At 40.1% G+C, this 14,565-nt stretch overlaps 1 protein-coding gene across 3 annotated transcripts in view; it reads right to left on the bottom strand.

Annotated features, from left to right (window-relative positions):
• Nucleotides 1-3,088: 3,088 nt before the first annotated feature.
• Nucleotides 3,089-14,565, bottom strand: part of LOC146370440 (alsin-like) — a 32,064-nt gene continuing 20,587 nt past the window's right edge. For 2 of the 3 annotated variants that reach the window (XM_084907755.1, XM_084907757.1), the window contains 16 exons: nucleotides 14,204-14,269; nucleotides 13,897-13,995; nucleotides 13,452-13,616; nucleotides 13,116-13,227; nucleotides 11,223-11,300; nucleotides 10,931-11,067; nucleotides 10,614-10,769; nucleotides 9,766-9,880; nucleotides 9,010-9,167; nucleotides 8,288-8,386; nucleotides 8,005-8,187; nucleotides 7,854-7,899; nucleotides 7,679-7,740; nucleotides 6,643-6,792; nucleotides 5,899-5,995; nucleotides 3,089-5,563 (listed from right to left, as the gene is read on the bottom strand). In XM_084907755.1, coding sequence (XP_084763881.1) covers nucleotides 5,525-5,563; nucleotides 5,899-5,995; nucleotides 6,643-6,792; nucleotides 7,679-7,740; nucleotides 7,854-7,899; nucleotides 8,005-8,187; nucleotides 8,288-8,386; nucleotides 9,010-9,167; nucleotides 9,766-9,880; nucleotides 10,614-10,769; nucleotides 10,931-11,067; nucleotides 11,223-11,300; nucleotides 13,116-13,227; nucleotides 13,452-13,616; nucleotides 13,897-13,995; nucleotides 14,204-14,269 — 1,762 coding nt within the window. In that variant the 3' untranslated portion in view covers nucleotides 3,089-5,524. The remainder of the gene's footprint in view (nucleotides 5,564-5,898; nucleotides 5,996-6,642; nucleotides 6,793-7,678; nucleotides 7,741-7,853; nucleotides 7,900-8,004; nucleotides 8,188-8,287; nucleotides 8,387-9,009; nucleotides 9,168-9,765; nucleotides 9,881-10,613; nucleotides 10,770-10,930; nucleotides 11,068-11,222; nucleotides 11,301-13,115; nucleotides 13,228-13,451; nucleotides 13,617-13,896; nucleotides 13,996-14,203; nucleotides 14,270-14,565) is intronic. The other variant, XM_084907756.1, reaches the window with a different exon arrangement.

The following is a 14,565-nucleotide window of genomic DNA, read 5'->3' as shown; positions in this document are numbered from 1 at the left end:
TTAATGGAATTTTAGGAAAAGAGTGTCACCTTTCCTATAAAATACTCGAAGTGCAATACTTTAAATTGCTCACGCACTACCTAAAATTATTTAAATTTCCTGACAGTATATTTATTTTTTGTTCTTGCGAAAACCCGATTGTTACTCGTGTATTCTATTCTTAGTCTACCTACCTACTTAATTTATATTAAATTAAAATGTAATATAATTACATTTTAATTTAAAATAAAATAATTGAAGTTCCATTTCATTACAGGGGAATCACACCCTTATCTGCATTATAATGTGAGTATATGAACATAATAAATAGGTGAAAGACAGCAGCATGCTACAGTATGGATTAACAAATGGAAATTCTATATTTAACACTGGAAATTATTTTATTTTAGGAACTAAAATGGTTCACTAAGGGCTAATGGATGAATATGGATGGATGGTAGGAATCAGTGCCACACAGGGAATAATTACCTTTCCTGTAATCTCGACTTTAAAGACATGTATACATCCTCTGCAGATGAAACCTCTAAACATCCAGGCATCTTGTGTACATATACGTATGTGTGTGTGAGATCTGCAGAACAGCTCTTAAAGGTCAGGTATATACCTTTATATACCTGACCTTTAAGAGCTTCTTTTCAAGGTCCATTTAGCTCTTTCCAAAACAAAAGCCAGCAGTGTCCGATATTTTTAAAACACTCTGCGGTTCCTGTTTTTCTGACCCCTGGTCACAGGTCAGCAAGGCTGGGAGGAAGGAATATTTGTTATGTCGCTGTTCATCAGCTGTTATCCGACTGCTTTACTGAAAAGTAATGCATTGAAATTTCATCAATGGACCAGCCGGCACGTTTCAGCTGGATGATCAAACATTAAAAACAGTCAAAACTAAACAGTTAAAGGAGGGTGGCTGACAGTTTAATAAGACAACTGGCTGCATGAAGATAAAATCACGTTTTTAATCATGAGCACGTACTTTACAAGAGAGAACAGCCCAGGGTGACTCACAGTCAGCTGCCTGAATAAAATGTTTTAGCTGGTATAATTAGTTTTTCTTTTCAGACAACAATAAGGATTTTACAGAGTTGGTGTCTAACTCTGTGTTTCCCTTTTTTATGTTTTTTGTTTCTTTTTAAAGAAACCAAACTAATGACAAACTCCTGATGTAAAACTTGAAGCCACTGACTGGATTACCTTCAGCAGAGCCGACGAGAATGAGGCACAAATACTTTCTTTTTTTTTTGTTAGAAATCCAGGTGATGTCAGGAAGAAACAATCATCCATCATTAATGAAATGGACACCTGAGCCTGCTCCAACACACAGGTGTTAACCTAAGATCACACTCCACAGGTAGCTGCGACATCAGGTTGAATCGAGTGTCAGAGAGTCAACATCTGATCCCTCACGACCGCTCCTGGGCCTGAATATGAAATGGTCACAACGTGTTAGTGTTTAGGCATGGTTAAAGCTTGTGTACACGCCACAGACGGCCTAAAAGATGGACACAGCCAATGTGATGTGACCTACTGGTAAGTGAAAACCTCAAGTTTATTAATTTTGTGATTGCAATTATTTGTGAAGAGTGAAGAGCGGACTTGTCAACCTGGCAAAACCTCCTGTATTCTCCTGTAAAATAGTGCTTGAGACAATAAATTCAACAGGAAAGTGTTTGCTGAGGTCCATGAGAAAAAGAGCTGAAAAGAGCTTTTCCCATTGACTCCTATTTGACCAGAACTCACTTTCTAACAACAAGGGCGCCCCCTGGTGGCCATTAAAAAGACCATCTTTTATACCGTCTATAGTTCTGGATCTCTTACATTTAGTGGATTATGGTGCTCTTTATGATCCTAAAGAGGCTGAATTAATCTATTATGTTGTTTTTTTACTGGTTGTGGAAACCACATCACTGTTTCCTATTGGGTTTTTTTTAAAAATGCAAATACCTGCTTTGTATGGTTTCCTCTTATATCTCTGCATGTGTAAAACAGTTATAATCAGTGTAGACTTCACTTTCACAACATTTTATAAATGTTTGTCCCCAGAATTGAACTACAACTAGGCTAAAAAAAGAAAGGAAAAAACTAAATATGAGCTACGCTTGTCCTGAAATTGGTCTTTTTCCAGTGCTTACATGTACTGGATATACTGTTTATAATGGGGCCCTGAGATGTATTACAATCCTTATGAATGGTCCTGGTCAGCTTTCTGCTCTGTACCACTGGTAAACCTTTTTACAGGGCTATTCTCTCAGTCTGCTCCTATGTTAAGAAAAGTGTGGGAGGTTACGGACTTCACTCAGATATTCTTCACATAGTCCTTATAATCGTTATAATGCCTGCTGGCCTCTCAGTCGATCTTAATGACACTTTGACCCAGGAAAAAAAGGACTGCTTCGCATCTCTGTAGTCTCTTCATGTGTGTTAAAACTAACAGACTCATAAGTAAAACGCTTCACTAGTCAATATTTCTCATATTAACAGTAAATCAAATGACTGTAATGTGTGAGTTCCTCACTTAGAGCCTGCTGAATTATAGACTAAGCTCATGGTGTGTATTAATTTTAAACGCCTTTTATTGTCTTCAGTGTGTGTGTGTGTGTATGAAGTCTTCTCACTTCCATCAGAGACTGGTACTTATAAACAAACTCTCCGAAAAACCCTCCATCATCCTGCTCAGCTCTACACATCACTTCCCGCTTGTGTCAGCCTCACAAACCTCAAAATCCAGAGTCTAAATGTTTCACCTACATGTGCAAAAGAACTAAATAACCCTCAGACCACACCTATTCCTTCAAATATTTGGAGCTGTTTCCAGGTGTCTGTAGCTCAGAAGTTAGAGAAGGTCATCTACTAACCTGGTTTGCTCCCGGGTTGCATGCCAAATATCTGTGGGCAAGATACTAACCCCAAGTTGCTCTCCGATGGAGTTCGAATGTTAGATAGAAAGCACTTGTATGAATAAGTGTGGGTATAAAGAGCTCTGGGAGAGTAGAAAGGTGCTGTATAAGAATCAGTCCGTTTGCAAACACTCTGTGCTTCGAAGGAGTGCTGATCATTTTTGAAACAGTCGTAATTTTAATAAAACGAGGAGACCTTTCCAGAGTTAAAATAAATTTATTGCCTTTTTTTAAAATAAACATCTGAAATCTTTACTCAACATTCATCAATCATTTTGCCCCAAATCAACTCTTTCTACAAGGTTACAAAAATATACACCCAGTTAGAAAAAAATATCACCTCAAAGATGCTTCCTAGTCTGAAACATGTTTTACATGTTAGCTCTAATGGTTTCTTCCTTCCAGGCAGACACTGGCTTCTCTTTAGGAAATGCATGAAGCCGGAGCGCTGCTGTACAGTGCATTACGATTCTCAGAGAAACTTTTCATTTATCTCAAATCAAGAAAAATCAGTCTGAGAGCTGAAGACAGTGTTGATATTTGGCTGAGGCTCTCTCTCCTTGAACCTGATAGGTCCAAAGATTTAACCCTGTAACACAGACTGTATCATATTTGATACATACATGAGATACATGAGATCTGTACATAATCAGTGTGACTGACAATCACACAAATCATTTATAAACTGCTATTTAATTTTTTTTTAAGCAACAGATTCAATAAACACACCAGTTTCAAAAAGGGTCAATTATTTCACGGCTCAGGCTTTACACCATGAACTCTCAGCAACTCTCACTCCATTGCTTGTAGTATTTTTAAAAAAGTAAATCAGAACACAGGTTTAAGTGACTCTGCCAAAAATAAAAACATGGTGGAGGTGGCAGTGAATACAGTGCAGCTTTCAGTAACACTGAAATTACAAGTCGTCAGTCTCGATGATACAAACGCATCACAGTCCTCAGCTCACTCAAATTTAGATGGACCCTGTGCAGGTTTGTGGTAAGTCTTCATAATTTATAATCAATATCATTAATTTAAACTGTATTCGAATCATAAATAAATAATAAAATCATTTTAAAGTGACAAAACTCCCTCATGTCTTATTTTTTTCCTTGAACATACAAGGACACAACATTAAAAAAAATATTGTTCTGAGTCAGCTTCAAGGTATCAAAACAACCTAAAAGTTTCATTAACTAGTTGGACAAATATGTGTTTTAAAAAAAATCTGGATCTGCATTAAAACACACACACAGTTACAATTATGACGTGCATGTGCGCACCATTTTCTCTGAACTGAGATGTTCATGAACTTTTCTGTCCAACTTTTTGGAAATGTTGCAGCTTTTCTTAATAACATAAAACAAAATAAAACACACAAACAGAAACCCAAAAACAAAAGAAAAACCCTGAAATGTTCCTTTCATGCAGCTTGATGCAAAAACCTGACAGATGACAGATGCAGATTCCTTTTGCACACTTTCGCCGGCTGAATGTGGAAGTAAACTAAAGCCCAGAAACACTCGGCGTTCCTGGATCTGAAGATGATATTCTTAAACATGAACACAGAATAAGAGAAGAAGCACTCAGATTAAAAGAATGAAAGTTTCCTTTATGCTGAGCTCGTTCATCCTGTTCAGCGAAGGACCAAAATCAGTAATCCTGCTGGTCACTTTATCCTGGTTAAAAATATCAGAGCTGTAGGAGATCAGAGTTATGTTTGTGTGTCAGAGTTACAGTTTTAGTTTGTTAATGTGCATCGGCATCGGCGGGATGCCCAGTTTGATCGAGCTCTGTCTCATTCGGCTGCTCAGTGAAAAGTGAGCGCGTCACTCACACTCAAAATAAAATTGAGCTAAAACGGAGAAAAATCTTTCAGCCTCACAAAGCAGCAGCAGCAGCAGCAGCACATTATTCTGGTTTAGAGCCAGACTTTAACTTTAACTGCAGCTGCCACATGCTGCACGTTCAGTAAGTACCTGCACTGTAGCCCACATTAGCCTTCAACAGTGTATTCATCCAAAATCTGCTACCAAGAACACACTCGTCATCTCTCTCCCTGGTTTTCCACTGCATTCAAATTCAGCTAAATAAAAACAACGATCGCAGCTTTAACAGCCTTAAAGTTCCCTTTTGAAAACTCTTTCACCCTTAGAAAAATATTTACATCGTTATTGCAGTTATTAGCACCGACTTTTCCCTTTAAAACACAGTCATGTTTATGATCTATGATGTAGTTAGCGCTCTTTGCATCCAGTTGATGCAAAGAGCAGATGAAATCGGTATAATATACACTGTATATTCAGCAGTCAGGGAAACACTGTAAAATAAAATTTTCATTAAATAGTTCTGAAACTCAAATGGAAGTTAAACTGACACGTATGACAAAGTGCATTTAAAAATGAAGGTGCAGTGTCGCAGCCTGTCCAGAAGAGGGCGCGATGCTCCCACTGTTTACAGACCTGCTGAGGTTGTTGGATAGAAAAAAGTGGAGTTAATGAGAGGGGTCAGACCTCCTCCTGCTCAGAGGTTTAGCTCCCACATTCCCTTTGCTGTGCACGTCTGCAGCCTCGATGCAGCTTCGGTTTGGTTATGGCACTTCCTGTCAGCGCGTGGCATCCTCCTGTCTCCTCCTACGTGTTCGTCTCCCGCTGGATCTGGATGTAACAGGCCTGTGGCAGAGACATGGTTTAAAATCCTGCACGCATGATGGACGAAGAATAACTGTGATTGGAGTCACAGCTGAAACAAAAACAGCAATTTGGAGATTTCCTGAAGTTTTACAAAGATTTTTTGTTTCCTTTGACGAACTATGGAGTCAGGAAAGTGCTTATAGACCTTTCTTATTGTAAACTGACACAAAACTAGGAATTTGTTGAAAAGGTTTTTTAATTACGCTGCTTCAGATCCAGAAGAAAACACAAAGGGTCCATAAAATTATGTTGAAACAGAGTCGGATACTTTTACACCTTTTATGTAAATGTGTCTGGGAGTCGGCTGCTCTCACCTTTAGTGTTGTGAACATCAGTCCCAGCTCTCCGTGCTGAATGTTGGGATCCATCAAATCTTCTATGAGGCTGATTTCAGCTCCCAGGTTTCGGATCCTGAGCAGCAGAATAATGTGTAATGGGTTAATTGGATGTTTATAAACCTACTTTCAAAGAGGTGGGATAGTACAAATAACAAGACTGCGAACTTGAAAACCATCAGGACTGGTTTGGTCCTCTTTGACTTGCTTAGTTTGGTTTTCACTTCTTGTACAGCTACTTAGACAACCTCCAACAAAACACAGTACTTTATAAAATACTCAAGAAAATAGCTCAGGATGGAAAATGCCCTTCATTCTCTTACAGATATAAATTCTGCCAGCGAGCACTTATAAAATGTTCCGTTTTTTTAATCATTATAAATATCACGTGTTTAAAAAACTTTGAGGTTATAGTTCCTACACCTGAATCTCTAAGAGGGGACACAAATTTAACACTGTGAGGTCTAAGTCACCGGCTAGGCTGACATCAACCCTGAATCCTACTCCTTTGTATTTGGAGACAAGCTAAAAGTACTTTTTGGGGAAAAATATAAGTATTTTTGAAAAATATCAGGTAGACTGATGACTGTTTTTGTTCCCTGATTGTCAAGACTTCAATAAAAGCATAAGGTTAGGGTAACCAACACAGACCTCAAATATCATCAATAAGGCAATACAGACACCTCTTACTACATGCAAATGCATGAATGTGTGATAGGATACCTGGCTCTGAGCACCACATAAAGGAAGAGTGGGAACAGATCATCCATGCACCAGAGGAAGTCACCATGCAGCAGAGGTTTCACCTCCAGGGTCAGCTCCTCAAACGACTTCTGGATCACCATCAGCTTGTCTGACGGAGTGAATCTGGTGCTGTGTAAATATGAAGGGTTGAATTTTAATACTCAACTCGTGAATTTACATTATAAACTCAAGATATTGTGACATTTTTATTAGTGCGTGGGTGTGTATCCCTTTACCAAAGTCTCAATAGTTTGTGATCAAGCATCACAACATCTATTAAAAATCCAGCTGAGTGAAGGAGTCCCAGTGTGTGCTTGAATAATCAGCTGCTAACTGACTGAAATGACCTGAAAGTATCTGTGTGGCAGTCTTGATAAGAGCTGGGCAAATTCTTTAAATGCTTAGGAAAGGTGTTTAATGCTTCCTTTAGGAGAGGATATAGCTGAGCATCCTTGATGAAGGAAAAGGAGACAATAGCGACATCCCATTCAAGTGATCACCCATCCGACTATCCTTCTTTTTAACCGCTTACTCAGTTCACACAGAGAGCTGCTGGCTGCTCTGAGGTCAGCAGGAGAGTGCAAAATACTGAGCACCCTCGAGGAGACCCTCCATCACAGTCAGGAAACTCCGCCCACCAACGAGCTGAACATCTGTGCGCTCAGGTTCAGGATGTGAAGGTGGACGTCAGGATCGACAGCATCATCCGTCACTCTGAACTGAGCACAGCTGATCATTCAGTGTAGTGACGCTCTTCTTCACGGCCGACAGGTGAACCATGAACTTTATCCCGCTTTAATAAAATCTTCTTCTAAGGAGTTTTTTTTACTTGTGTGAAGAAACATTTACATTTTTAAAAGGTTGTGTGTTTGTAACCAGGACATCTGTAAATTCAGTTGCAAATTAATCACTCTTATAGATACACAAAACTCTAAACCATGAATAAGAGCTCCATTTTTCATTTTTAGTGTCTAGTCATCACTAATGACATTGTGCGTGATCACAGGGCAGCTACCTGATCTGCTGGAGTGTTTCTACAGCAGAAACAAAACAGGCGTCTTTGCTGCTGGACACAATCTGTAATGCATGCAAAGAGATCCAGTTACAGACAATGAAACGAGAGCTGCCGCTGTAAATAAAAGCTGCACATCTAGACTGAAAATTACAGAAAGAAAAAAAAACTGCCTCACCTGCTTTTTCTCCCCAAGAATTGACATCCACAGCGGCCAGAACTTCCTAAAGTGGAAAAATTCAAATGACACAAAACAAACAAACAAAATGTTTTTTTCTAAAGAAGAAAACCTTTTATATTTTTACTTATTTTGTGTGTTTTGTACTCACTCCTGCACTTCCAGGAAGCTGAGCAGCGATTGGTCAGGCTGTTTGTTGAGTCGGAGGATGCGCTCCCAGTACTCAGTTTCCTCCTGCTCCTCCTGCAGGGAGTACAGCGTAAAGAGAGGAGGATAGAGTCGAGGGAGCAGCAGAGGGAGGAGGAGAGAGGAGGAGCTCACCACCATAACACAGCTGGAGAATAACGTGGTGGAGGAAGAAGAGGAGAAAAACACAGATGAAGAGTCAGGAAAACTTCATGTGTCCTGTGTGTGTGTGTGTGTGTGTCACTCACCCTTGCCCTGTTGTGTAAGAGTTGCGTCTGCTCTTAGATGGAGAGGTGGGGGCATCTGGGAGGACGCTGCCATCGTCCGGTAATCCTGGGAATAAAAACCTGCAGACAGAATATTACACCCATATTTAGTCAGGTGACAGACGTTATACCACATATACATATATAGTAAAATTTATTGTATACAAGAGTTTTTTTTAAGTTGGTTTCACCTTCAGTTTCTAAATCTAAAAAGGGCTCAGTCCCCGTAAACCAAATCTTAAACCACAGTCCTGACTCCCTCACAATCAGCTGATTGATTTATTTTTGGTACAATAACTTTAATATGAAGACATGTCATGTTTACTCTCAGAGTTAAAAGCCCTCAGAGTCACAGGGGAGAGGTTGTCTTATTTTTTTTCCAAAATTGTGGAACTCTTACAACTTAAGTGCACGAAAAACCCACATGAAATTTTCAGATCCTCGACATAAAGTCGGTTAAATCTGACCTGGAAAATCTCTGCACAGGTCCATGGTGAAATCATATGCACAAGTGCATGTGGTCAGAACAGGATTTCAAGGTAGTGACTGAAATGTAGCAATGGCACAGGAAGCTGCACTAAGATGACCTTAAACAGGGAAACAGCAAAATGTCCTAATTTTCAGAGCAGTCCTGGAAGTTTCTCCAGTCTCAGACCCGTGTATAGAAACTCTTTCCTGAGGGCCCAGCAAACAGATGAATCTACCTGATGACGCCGTAGAAATGCGTGAGGTAGGCCAGGACCTCTTGGACCGCCTGCCTGAGCAGCCTGTGGTTTGATCCCACACCGACGTACGTCATCCTGTACGCTGTCACCAACGTCTCCACCAGCCAGCCTAGAGGGTGGTGGGGGGTCTCACATGCCTGATGCACACACATACACAAACATCTATTAACAAAAATTAACAAAAACAAAACTACAAATAACCAAAACCAGAAGACTTTCTTGACGCAGGAAAACAGCTCATGATAATCAAACCGTACCTAACTTAAACTTTGTAATATCTTCTTTGAGCCTGGACGGCTTCCAGTGCGTTCAAACATCACGTGATGGATCATCGCGGCTGATCGGGGCTGGGTCTCCAGTTGCCACAGCTATTACAGTTTCTATTTTGGTTTATTTTATTTTGTTTTGAATTCAGATTAGTTTCAGCTGTTCAAAGAGTGAATTTCCCCATTTCTGTTTAGTTATTAGCTTTAGTCTTAAATTCTTAAAATATGTGTCAGTAGTGAGATTTAGAAGTTCATAATGAGTACTAAATACAAATGCAACGCTTTTTAAAGGTAGCTGATACGTAATCTTGGCAATTACGTATCGAGGTGTGACCAACGTGACAGATAAAATATAAGGAAACCACCTATATTTTTATTATTTCCTTATATTTTAGTTAATTTAGCAAAGCGTTTCAGGTAGCTTTCCTTTTTTTCTTCTTCGAAAATGTGAGTTCTAATTTCACTATACCTTGGTGAGGTATCTTCGTATGTTGTCGTAGTTTGCTGCAGTGACAGGTTCTTCATACTGAGGAATAAACTCCAGACACTCCAGGACTTTGGTCTGAGACCTGCTGAGGTCTGGGCTACAAACATACAGCACACAGACACATCCACTTATTTAAGTTGACAACTGTATACATAAGACACGATGAATTATTATCACACTGTGCGGCCCATTAAGTAGTTTGGAAAGTTACATATTTCTTCTGCAGGAGCTTCAGCACATTTAGTTTAAAGTAAAATGATAAATACTGCATTAATGTCTCATCTTTAAAATGTGTAGGTTTACTTCATTATAAAAACTGTGCGGCAGAGCTTTCACTTTAACAGATACAGTGTTTTATTAATGCCACTGTGGCAGTTACACTGTCAGCCAAACGTGCCGAAGCACGACAGAACCACCGCCGTGTTGGATGGATGAGGTGGTGCTTTAAGTCATCAGCTGTTTCCTGTCAGTTTTATAGAAGTCTAGGGGAAAATGACCCGACTTCTCACAGAATTTATGACGGCAGTAAACACCTTTCTGATGAATTTATGTTCTCAGTTTTAGATTTAAGTCTTAATATGATATTCATTTTCGTAATTATGGTGCTATTTGAGGTAAAATGTACAATAAAGAAGTTTATTATTGAAACCTGATTTAAAAAAAATCAGGCTACTGACTATTAAAATGTTGAAAGTGAGCCTTTAAAACTGGATTTCATCAACCAATGTGTGACCTCAACTTGGCTACATCAATCTTTTATTTGAAATCTGCAGTCTAAACTAACACAAATTAAATCTGAGGCTTTGATGTTGCGTCCTTTATGTGTCTACCTCTGCCGTCGTGCAGTTGTTATTGTAACAGCGATGTTCTCCCAGGCCGTCGTCCTCTCTCCTTTCCCAGCAGCGTCGCAGCCTAGCCGACTCCAACATTCATCAAACACACAGATCCACCTCTGATCTGCCGGCACGGCGTACTGACCCAGTCTGCTGCACATGTGCAACATTTTCAAAGTTTTAAATGACACGGCATTATACGGTTATACCCTCGTAACAGACAAGAAGTTGACAAATAAAAGCCTGCACAAATCAGAAGCACATTTACATGCATTATTATAAAACCAGCTTACTAAAGTGCAATAAATATTCACCTCAGGCCGTTCTTCTCCTTGTTTGGAGGTTCAACAATGCCTGGCTTTGTGTACGTTCCAACCACCTTCAGCCCTGAGCTCCACTCTCCACTGAACTGGCCATCCAGACTGTCACCATTAGGCATGGTTAAAATCCCCTGAAGGAGAAGAGGAGTGAAGAATGAAACTTGTTTTAGAGTATTATTAGTAACAACCGTGATAAAAAGGAAAAAAGGTAGATTAAGGTTTTGAAGACTATCAAAATAAGACCTTTGCAGACAAGTCTTAAACAAAGAGCAGAAATCACTTCTACCTTCCCACTGATGGTCCAGTCGTCAGTGAACTCCCCATGAAAAACTGTGTCATCGTCTGACATCAGCAAACCCGGACCCTGTCAGAAAGCACACAGCATCAAATGTGTCACCAATACGATTAAGATTCCATCACCACATTATATTTATTTACATTTCATCATCAGATCAGATTTAAAGGCAGGCAGGACATTTTACTAGTTCAGAGTTCAAAGGCGTGAGGTGCACAGGTGCACCAGTTCTACAACATGCACTACAAACTGCAGTCCAGTCACATGTCATGGATAAGATTAGAAATGTATCGATCCTGAGTGAAACCCTTGTGTCTTTTAGGTGCTTTGTGCAATAGAAATATAAACAGTTGCAAAACAAGAGACATCTATAGTTAAAATTTAAGTAAATACAAAGTTGTTGTTTTTTTGTTAAAATGTCTGACTCAAGCTAAGAACATCCGAGAAAACATTTTGCAGTTGAAAAACATCATTTTGATGTTGTTTGACAAACCCCAACCCAACCTAATTAACAACAGTCTGCTGGACGCTCTTCCTGTACTCTCTGGAAAGGGGATGTTTGTGTTTAGTAATTAATTTACAATATTATCTTATCAACTAGAGCATGATAAACTCATTTTATCGATCTGATTCACACACTGAGGTGTCTGTGTCATCCATCTGTTTCTCTTAAAGGGCAAAAGGCAGGACATGGCCTCAGCAGGTTGGCAGACTACAGGGCTAACACAGAGAAATTCACACCTACGGGAAATTTAGAATCACCAATTAACCCAACATGCATGCCTTTAGACCAGGGGTGGGCAATTCCAGGCCCCGAGGGCCCGTGTCCTGCAGGTTTTAGATCTCACCTTGGGTCAACACACCTGAATCACATGATTAGTTCGTTACCAGGCCTCTGGAGAACTGCAGGAGCTAATTTAGCCATTTAAATCAGCTGTGTTGGTTCAAGGACACATCTAAAACCTGCAGGGACACCGGCCCTCGAGGCCTGGAGTTGCCCACCCCTGCTTTAGACTGTGGAGAAAGAATGGAGTGCCTGGAGGAAACCCACAGAAGGAGAACATGCACACAGAGGGCCTCTGTCTGGCTGGTGGATTCAAACCCAGGACTCTCTTGCTGTAAGGCAACGGGGCTAACCACTGTAACGCTGATACTGAAGGGCAGAGAAGTGATAGGTGTGATCACCTCGCAACAACTGAGACAGAATTTACATCTACATAACCATAAAAGGATTCAAATGACCATGTATTTTAAAAAAGCATGCTTTGGTAATACTGGGGTTTGTATATGTTGATGTCCTTTGCTGGCATGTTTAGAGTCTACTAATGGGAGCAGCAGTGGGGTTAGCATATTTTAAATTCTGCTGTTTGAAGAAGGAAAAGCATGAGCTCTGAGCGCTCTGCACCCCTCTCCGCCAGCCCAGGACCCCTCTGGTATGTGCTTCAGTGACATCAAAGAGAATCCTTTTTGATGATAAGCAGGATAAGTTATTTAATTATTACCTGCCGCATGTAGGATGCATTGTGTAAAATGCATTTGGTATTTTATCAACGCACCACAGGCCTGCAGCTACTACCTGTCTGCACCAACAATTCAAGCCTTGTTACACTGCATGTCTCCCAACTTATCTGTTATTTCAGGTGCAGGGGTTTGTATATGCTTATTATAAACTAAAAGCTTTTTTCTGAAGTGTTTAGAACTAACACATAGGATGAATAAAGACAAAAATGCATTTGTAAATATTCAAACTAGTTTTTTTCTTTCTGCACATGTATTTAAATAAACCAGCAAAAAACACTTATTAAAATGTACTCAAACTCACTCATCAGCAAACAAATTTGTAAGCACATATGTAAGCAGATACATATTTCAGGGTGTACTTACGCTCATTTTGTTCTCTCTGAAAGCTCCTTCAAAGTACACGCTGTGCTGCGTGATGACGACCGCACTGCCATGCCGCTGGTCATCCAGCCACATGCCCATGTACTTCTCACCTCTGGGGGGAAAAATGAGATCAGGGACTGCTGACTTGATGCATGTCTTTGATACAAAATTCATTCAATGATAGGCCATCTCTAGAAACCAGGACCGATATCGACTACTGTGAACCGACCATTAGAGGAAACCTTGCTCCGTCCTACCTAAGGAGATGCGTTCCACATTTAACACTTCTGAGTTTCCATATTTCTAAAATAGCAGTTTTCTTGGGGTTATTCAGACCTTGTGATGTCATCGTAGACACCATATCCTGTCTTCTTGTCGTGGACCCACTGCCCGATGAAAACACTGGAGGAATTCCTCGCCAGTTTCCCAGAGCTCAGCATGCCGTAACCGTGCCGCTGCCCATCGCAGAAACAGCCCTCGTACACCTCGCCACTTGCATACCTGAGTATGACACATATACAGCAGCCTTCTGTGTTAGTGTGCAGAGCCCACAGCTGTGGCCACTTCAAAAAAAAAAAACACTGTGGAGACATGATGTTTTATTTTAGTTCCACATTTGCTGACCCAAGACATTTGTTAATAAGAGCCGATGTCTTTAAAACTTAAAAAGCTTTTATATCTGTATATGGACGTCTAGCGCTGCTACTTAACACCTGACTAAGGCAACACGTACAATTTGCGCTATCTCACACCAGAAAGTTGGTAGAAAATGTGTACTGACTTGTACTTGCCAAAACCATGGATCTTGCCCTCTCTCCACTGTCCTTGGTAGGTGTCGGTTTTATTCAGTAGTTTATTAGGAATCACACACTCTCCATAGCTGGAAAGAAAAGTAACAGTTAACAAAGATCAGAATCTGCGACGTGGATATTTAAAACATGCCGGAGGTGAAGTGTAGGGCAATTACATCACTATTTCTGTTTCTTTTTTATCACATGACCAAAGGCAGGAAGAGCAGAGGTTTCTTACTGGAAATGAACAACATATCCAGTAACCACCTCTGTATAAGACCAGGTTACTGTACTGACCCATCCTCCAGTCCATTCTTGAAGTTCCCCTTGTACAGTCGCCCATCCGGCCACTTCATGGTTCCTCTGTGAAGGAAAATATAGCTTCTGCTTAAACCATTTAGCCAGCGTCATCAATTAGGCTCCCCACACAAAGAAGGAATTTACACAAGAAGGCTGGAAACAGTCTTTTCTTCATTCATGCTGACTTCACTTATTGGTTTCTAGTGATTTGATTCCTCATTCATGCACATTGCTCCTCTTTGACCTAAAAACATAATGACTTCAAACCTGCGTATTGAAGAAGTGGCTGTGCTTTTTAAATATATATAAACATATTTTACATTAATCATTGTTTCTAAGAGATTCCAAAGTTAGATTAT

Source organism: Perissodus microlepis, chromosome 16 (assembly GCF_051167445.1).
Source record: "Perissodus microlepis isolate ML-2025 ecotype Zambia chromosome 16, ASM5116744v1, whole genome shotgun sequence".
NCBI classification, from domain to species: Eukaryota; Metazoa; Chordata; class Actinopteri; order Cichliformes; family Cichlidae; genus Perissodus; species Perissodus microlepis.
The sequence above is the reverse complement of the archived record's forward strand: the minus strand, read 5'-3'. Positions and strand labels throughout refer to the sequence as shown.